Raw genomic sequence first — 8,355 nt, forward strand, 5'->3', positions numbered from 1 at the left:
AAAATAATAATAATTTTTTAAATTAAATTAAATTATGTCCTCAGTCCACATGGACTCTTTAAGCTTTATCTCTTCTGTGAAGCTTAATCTCTTCTGTGAAGTCTTTCACTGTACCCTCTCCATTAGGCATGGTTGATTATTTCCACCTCTGGTTATACAAATAGACACTGCATACACCTCAAAGTACTGCATTTACCACACTGTCCTGCAAGGATTTGTTTAAGTGTCTGTCTCCCTTAGGAGACTGAACAACGGAGGACGGGGACTATGTCTTCCCAGTTTTGTGTCTGTAGTGTCAAGCACGATGCCTGGCATGTAAAAGATACTCAACAAACCTTTCTTGCATTAAATGAATATCCAGTGGATGAATGACCACTTATTGTACAGTTGGAACTTTTAACTTTCCCTAAAACAAAATTTACAAAACTTTATTCACAGATAATGTGTTAAAGAATGACATTCATTTTTAAAGGAAGAATATCCTTTAGTTCGGTAACCTTAAGGACTATAAGCGTCACACTGCAAGGTACTCGTGCAGAGTATCTCTGAGGGGTGAGGACAGCGAACCACAGAGATGCACGTCACTCCTCCGGGGAGCCTAGAGAGGCCCCGGAAATGCCCGGGATTGGGCACCGCAGTGAGTCGGGGACGCACTTCCTGCTGGGGCTATTAGTGGTTTTTGTCAGGGGACTTGGCAGCTTCTGGGAGGGGGTAGCTGCGGGTAGGAGGGGGCTGGGAGGGGGCAGGGCAAAGTGGGGGCTTGTTAGGGACGGGACGGTGGGCAGCCGCTGCTTTGGGGAGATCCGATGAGCTCCGTGGCTTTTTGCTGGGTTTGCTGTCATTTCACCTGAAGGCAGAACTCCGGGAAAGTGCGCACTTGCAGGAGAAGGATGAGTTGGATCCGGACCGCAAGTCAAGTCAGGGTCGCCGCTCTGCCCCTGAGTGACGGACCTTGGATAGTGAAAGTGGAGGAAGATTCACCTGGAGGTGGGGAGTCCGACCCACCAGGGGACTGTCCGGATCCCGAAACTTCCCGACGGCATTTTAGGCGGTTCCGTTTTCAAGAGGTGGCCGGACCCGAACAGGCGCTGAGCCGACTCAGGGAACTTTGTCGTCGGTGGCTGAGGCCCGAGGTGCACTCGAAAGAGCAGATCCTGGAGCTGCTGGTGCTGGAGCAGTTCCTGACCATCCTGCCCCAGGAGCTCCAGGCCTGGGTGCGCAAGCACTGCCCGGAGAGCGGGGAGGAGGCTGCCGCCTTGGTTTGGGCTCTACAGAGAGAGCTTGATGGGACCTCACGCCAGGTGAGAAGTGAACGTGTTCTGGTGGTGGGAATGGAGGTGTGAGGGATGCTGTGGGCTTCATAAGTTCTTTCCTTATTACATCTTGCGTGAACTTTAGGATGTGTATGAAACATGAGCCCTTTAACCTAATGGGATGTCACACCATCTCCAGGTGGGTAGGGTCAGAGTTGTTCAACTGTAGGACACCCAGCTGGTGCCGCAGAATTGCTTGACTTGTGGAAATGCACACATCTGGTGTCAGAAGTGAAGGACTGTTGTAGTGAATATTCAGAGTACTGAGAGCAGAGGAGACACACAGGAGTGTGGTTTTCCTTTACAAGGAAAGGAGAGGCTCAGGGGAAAACACATTACTGCTGTTGGTGAGGTACCTTCCTCTGAAGATAGAACTTTGTATCCATTACACAGGTGAGGAAACAGCGTCTGCGAGCCAGCACTGCAACTCGGGACTCTGGTTAACCTGTATATTTTCAATCCATATCAGGTTTCTGCTTTGATAAATCACAGCAATATAACCCAAATGAATATTTTGCTCTCCCCCCCAAGTTAGTGTAGACAGTTCATAGAAAGGCTTTTCAGGATTGCAGGAGAATGCCAGCTTCTGTTTTTGGTCACTTTGCAACTCCCGCATCAGTACAAGGCTCACTGATAAAGACTCCGTTGGTCGTGACTCGGTTTCTCAGCGCTCGCAGACTCCTCTCTGGAGTCCGGCTTCATCCTGGCACTGTTGGTGACGCCATCCTGGGACGGCAGGGGCTGAGGGAGGTCTTGTGTTGTTTCAGAGGTTGGTGACAGTCCCGGATGTGGCTGTGTCTCTAACCTGGGAGGAATGGGAGCGCCTGGACCCAGCACAGAGGGACCTCTACAGGGAGCGTGCGCCGAAGGATTATGGGAACGCAGCCTCGCCAAGTAAGTGCCCTGCCTTTGCTTGTTTCCAGCTGTGTGTGATTCGTGGAGGGCTTGCTTCAGTAAATCCCCCAGCCAGCCTGCCATTCAGACACAGGTCGAGAGCTTTCGAGTCCCTTTTGTGACCCAAGCAAGACCTCTCTGTTCTGTATTGTTAGGTGATAGAGTCAGCTTTTTATTATGGTTCATTTTTTAATAAAAATACATAAGAAAGAATAAAAACGTATAATGAGCACCTGAGGATTCACCACCCAGGTTTATTGAATTTTAATATTGGCCATGGCTTCATTTTTTTTTCTGAAGAGACAATATATTACAGCCATAGCTATAGGTGAAGCTCTGTGTACCCTCCCTGAAAGCTCTTCCCTTGATCCTTCTGCAGAGGTAACCAATATCCTGACTTACCATTTCCATGCTTGTTTTATATTCTTTCTACATATACATGTAGCCACATATACACACTCTCTGTATATAAATGTATGTAAACACGTAAATATGTAAACATGTAAACGTATATAGTATTTTTACATGTTTTTATGGTATATAAATTATATTACTGTATGGTTCTTTTGCACCTTGGCTTTTTTCTCAGCATTACATTTTTGGGATTTATCCATGTTGATACGTGTAGCTCTAGTTTATTCATTTTAACATCTATATATTTCATTGTATGACTATTCCAATATTTACTTATCCATTCTCCTGTCAATGGACGTTAAGGCTTCTAGTTTTTCACCATTACACACAGTATTATACCAAATGTTCCTGTCTCTTTCTCCCTGTGTTCATATGTAGGAGTCTCTGAAGAGAATATCCTTAGGGATGTTTGCCCATCTTGCTGTCCAAAATGATGGAAGCCAATTTGTACTCCTACCAGCCGTATATGAGAATTCTTCTTTCTCCACACCCTTGGCAACATTTGGTGTTCAGCTGACAGCACGATGTCTTAACCCAGTAGCCCAAGTGTTCCTTTTAGAATGTTGGGTTGCATCACACCTCTGCTCAGAACCTGAATACTCCTCATTTCATGCAGAGTAAAAGCCTGTGGTGCCTGATGGGACGTGGCCCTGTTCCCTCCTGCTCTCCCCTCACTTACCCCCCCAGCCCCCAGCCTCACTGACCTTGCTGCTCCTTGAGCGTGGTGGGCATCCTGCCTCACGGTCTTTGCTCTGATTGCTCCCTCTGCCTGGAATATTATTCCTCCGGATCTCCACCAGACGGACTCCCTGACTTGTTTCAAGCCTGTGCTCACATCTCACTTTTCGGCGAGGCCTGACCTGACCGTCATGTTAATACATGATTCCTGCCATCAGCCGCCTCACAGATCCCTCGCCTTGCCTGACCTGGTCCATAGCATTTATTACCCTCTGACATCCTATATATTTGACTTTATGTTCATCTATTGTCTGACCATCCCTTCTGGAATGTCAGCTCCACAGGGGGAAGGATTTTTGTCTGTTTTGTTCATTTATAACCTAGGTGCCAAGAACAGTGCCTGGCATAGAGTGGGTGCTCAATAAGTAATACTGTTAGGATTAATGAATGGTGGATCCTTATCTCCTCTCCTTTCCTCCACTATCTTTTAAATTGTTTTGTGGCTGTTCTTTATGTTTTTGATACTAATCCTTTGTTATTTTATTGGTTATAGAGGTGGCTTGTCTTTCTAACCATGGTGTTTTTGTTATATAAAATTTTGAAATTTTAATATAGTCAAATTTTTCAATCTTTTACTTTATGGTTTGTGTTTTTCGAATCTTCTTAGGAAAATAGGCCCTTCTCAATCCTGATTCCAACTTTGCAGAGACAACAACTTTAAAAGCTTTTCACCCCTTCCAGTGGTATTTATTTTCATATTTCTAAATAAGATGCTTATTCTGCTGGGGTTTTTTTTCTCAGTTTCAGTTATTACCTCTTGACTGCCTGCTAAGGAAGACAGGGTCGTGTCTCCCCAGCATGCTCACATTTCGCAGTCCGGAATTCTCTCAGCATAGTTAAATCAGTCTGTTTTTGTTAAGGGAATGTTTCAGTATTATGCCTATATAAATATTATCTGTATTCACCCACCTAACATATATGACCGTAAGGCTTTTCCTTTACAGCTTTCAGTTTTTCCCAGAATGAATAATGCCTCATTCTGCACGTGCCTCCTTTTCTAACTCCTGAGCACTAGTTCACCCACAAACTCTCTGTTAGAAACGTAAACCCCTCCCAGTGAGTTCAGATCCATCACATGGGCCATCGGCTTCATTCTTCCTCGGAGAGTCCCTCCTGAAGCCTCCTCTGCTCCAGGGTGGATGGGCTGCTCCAGGTCAGTTACACAGCTGTTGTCCTAGAACGTTCCTTCACTCTCACCTTTTCCTCTTTCCCAGATCCCATACGATTTTCTTCCTTGGTTTACCCCCTCCATGTGATATAGAACGACCTCCAGTATATTACAGAGAACATATACTTGGGAACTCAGTGCATGTCTAAACGCCTTTATTCCTCTCTCACATCCAGCTCACGGTGTGGCTGGATGCAGCATTCTACTTTAGAAATGACTCTACCTTTGAATTTTGAAGATGGTGGATTTTGTAACTAGCTTGCCATGTTGCAATTGAGAAATCTGACGCCACTGTGATATTTTATCCTTGGTGTGTGATCTGTTCTGTGCAGAAGCCTTTAGGAGCTTTTCTTTATTCCTGCTGGTATGAAATTTCACAATGGGTGTGGCTGGGTGTGAGGTTTCTTTTTTCATTCATTGTTCTGAGTAGTTGGCGGGTCCTGACAATATAGACGCCTGCGTCTTTGAGTTGTGAGAAATTTTTTGTAGTATTCTTTTATCTATTTATTTTTATCTCATTTTTTCCTGTTTTCTTTCTGGGATTTCTTCCAGTTGGATGTTGGAACTCATGGGCTGATCCTGTAGGGTTCCCTACCTCCTTCCCATTTCCTTATCTTTTCTTTCCCTTTCTGGGAAATCTCCTTAGCTTTATTTTCCAACTCTTAGGTTGAAATATTTCTGCTCTCATTAATATTTTGAAGAGCTTTTTCTTGTTCTTTAAACATCCCTTTTCTTTTCTTTCTTTTTTTTTAAGATTTTTTTGATGTGGACCCCTTTTTTTAACGTCTTTATTGAAATTGCCACAAGACTGCCCCTGTTCTATGTCTTGGCTCTTTGGCCGCGAGGCATGCGGGATCCCAGCTCCCTGACCAGGGATCGAACCTGCATCCCCCGCATTGGAAGGCGAAGTCCCAACCACTGGACCACCAGGGAAGTCCCGAAATATCCCTTTTCTTATTTTTTTAAATAGATTTATTTATTTATTTATTTTTGGCTGCGTTGGATCTTCGTTGCTGCACGCGGGCTTTCTCTAGTTGTGGCGAGCGGGGGCTACTCTTCATTGCGGTGCGCTGGCTTCTCATTGTGGTGGCTTCTCTCGTTGCAGAGCGCGGGCTCCAGGCGTGCGGGCTTCAGTAGTTGTGGCACTCAGGCTCAGTAGTTGTGGCTCAGGGGCTCTAGAGTGCAGGCTCAGTAGTTGTGGCACACGGGCTTAGTTGCTCTGCGGCATGTGGGATCTTCCCGGACCAGGCATCAAACCCGTGTCCCCTGCATTGGCAGGCGGATTCTTAAGCACTGCACCACCAGGGAAGCCATATCCCTTTTGTTATAGCTTCCTTGTTTCCTGGGTGCAGTATTGTCTCTTATTTATCTGAGAATATTAATTATAGGTTATTCAGTTTTCTCTCATTTCATGGATTGCATGTTTCATTGGCATTTCTATCAGAGGTTTTCCTGAAATGCTGGTAACCTTTCAATTTCTGTTTGTGTTTAGCAGTTAAACCCAAGCATTCTGACTGGAAACTCTATTGGGAAGGACTTGTGAACTGTGATCTTCAGGACCGGGTCAGGCATCAGGCGCTTTTTCACCTGGGAATTCCCACATGTCAGTGTCTCAGGGTCTTTGGCTCAGTCTGCTAAGTTTTCCCATAGAGAGATTCAGTCAACAGATATTTCATTGCGTGTCTGCAGATAAGCCAGGTGCAGTTCTAGGTGGGAATTCAGTAGGGACTAAAGCCTATGAAATCCCTGCCTTTTCTGCCGGGAGGATGTCAGGCTCGGGGCTGACAGTTTGAGCCTGAACAGAGGACAGCGCATGGAGGTTCCACCAGTCAGTGTGTCCGTTTTCACTTGACTCTCCTCATGGGAAGGTGGTACCTGTCCCCTGTTCTCAGCTGTGCCTCACGTCCCCAGTCCCGAATTTATCTGGTTCAGCCTTCCTGGAGAGTAAACTGCAAGAATTCTGGACTGGGGGATGGAATCCTTCACAGACTTTCCATCAGTCCTAGATTTACTGCCTACCCAGAGCCTGCCTTCAGACTGGAGGCACCTGGTGTGTCTGTTACTGTAACTCACCCACGAATCTCTCTTAGTAAAGCATCCTGCGTGCACAGGATAAAGGTTGTACCGTCTGTGTCGACACCTTCTCCAGTAGTGCCTCGTGTAATACAGTGATTCACACAACAGTGCAGTGGGGCTGGGGCAGGAGAGACAGGTTGGCCAGCGGAGGCACAAGTATAAAAGGAAAGAAACGGGGTTTGTACAGGTAAATGTGAGCACATCTGACAGGTTAGTTAAAATAATTTAACTTCAGGAGTGGTTTCATGGAGGACATTAAAAGGGCTTGGGCGGGGGGGTTGTTTTTCTGCTAGCACTTTCTTATTCACTCTTGCGCAAGGATGAAATGTCAGCAATTTGTATTTTCATGTTTCAGGTTTGGAAACCAGAATTGAGAACAAAGAATTGATTCTAAAGCAAGAAATTCTAGAAGAAGTGGAGCCACAAGGGCAGCTACAAGGGTCCCAGGAGAAGGGGCGCCTGTCTTCCGAGCGTGGGGATGCCCATGAGGACAGGATAGAAAAGCCCTCAGGCGACCCCTCATTGCTGAAACTTGAAAAGTCTCCTGAAGATCAGGGAGTCACCAGCATCTCAGATCTCAAGAGTGCTCCCAGAGAAGAGGGAGACTCCAAAAACAATGAATTTCGGCCTAGTGCCAAAAGTTCAAACTTTGTTCCTGCTCAGCACATCCAGACAGCAGAGAGACCCATTACCAGTGATGAACGTGGGAACAATTGCAAACACAGGTTAGATACCGTGAAACCTCATGAATCTCTTGACAGTGGGGAAAACTGCCATCATTCAAGCCTACTTGAGGCCCAGAGGCGGTTCCATGAAGAAAGACCTTATATGTGTGACACCTGTGAGAAGAGTTTCAAACAGCGTTCCGACCTCTTTAAACACCAGAGAACCCACACCGGGGAGAAGCCCTACGGGTGTTCTGTCTGTGGGAAAAGCTTCAGTCAGAGCGCTACCCTCGTTAAACACCAGAGGACTCACACTGGAGAGAAGCCTTACACGTGCCCCAAGTGTGGGGACAGCTTCAGACAGAGCTCAAATCTCAGTCGGCATCAGAGAGTCCACATGGGGGAGAAGCACTACATGTGTCATGAGTGTGGGGAAATCTGCCGTATCTCCAACCATTTTAGACATCAGAGGACACACCAGGGGGAGAGACCCTACACGTGTGAAGAGTGTGCGAAGAGCTTTAAACGGTGTTCTGACCTCTCCAAACACCAGAGAATCCACACTGGGGAGAAGCCCTACGAATGCCAAGAATGTGGGAAAAGCTTCAGTCAGAGCGCGACCCTCGTTAAACACCAGAGGACACACACAGGTGAGAAGCCGTACACGTGCCCCAAATGTGGGGACAGCTTCAGACAGAGCTCACACCTCAACCGGCATCAGAGAGTCCACATGGGGGAGAAGCACTACACGTGTCATGAGTGTGGGGAAATCTGCCGTATCTCCAACCATTTTAGACATCAGAGGACACACCAGGGGGAGAGACCCTACACGTGTGAAGAGTGTGAGAAGAGCTTTAAACGGTGTTCCGACCTCTCCAAACACCAGAGAATCCACACCGGGGAGAAGCCCTACGAATGCCAAGAATGTGGGAAAAGCTTCAGTCAGAGCGCAACCCTCGTTAAACACCAGAGAACTCACACTGGAGAGAAGCCTTACAGATGTCTTGAATGTGGGGACAGCTTTAGACAGAGTTCACACCTCATCCGACACCAAAGAATCCACAGAAATAAAGCCCCATCATTTTGA

At 46.6% G+C, this 8,355-nt stretch overlaps 1 protein-coding gene across 1 annotated transcript; it reads left to right on the plus strand.

The window, feature by feature from the left end:
• The first annotated feature begins 785 nt into the window (after window positions 1-785).
• ZNF394 (zinc finger protein 394) lies at window positions 786-8,355 on the plus strand. Its single transcript, XM_061209327.1, has 3 exons — window positions 786-1,301; window positions 2,081-2,207; window positions 6,959-8,355. Exons 1-3 carry the CDS (start codon window positions 891-893, stop codon window positions 8,353-8,355), a joined length of 1,935 nt encoding a protein of 644 aa, XP_061065310.1. The 5' UTR covers window positions 786-890.

Source organism: Eubalaena glacialis, chromosome 13, assembly GCF_028564815.1.
Source record: "Eubalaena glacialis isolate mEubGla1 chromosome 13, mEubGla1.1.hap2.+ XY, whole genome shotgun sequence".
In the NCBI taxonomy this organism is placed as follows: domain Eukaryota; kingdom Metazoa; phylum Chordata; class Mammalia; order Artiodactyla; family Balaenidae; genus Eubalaena; species Eubalaena glacialis.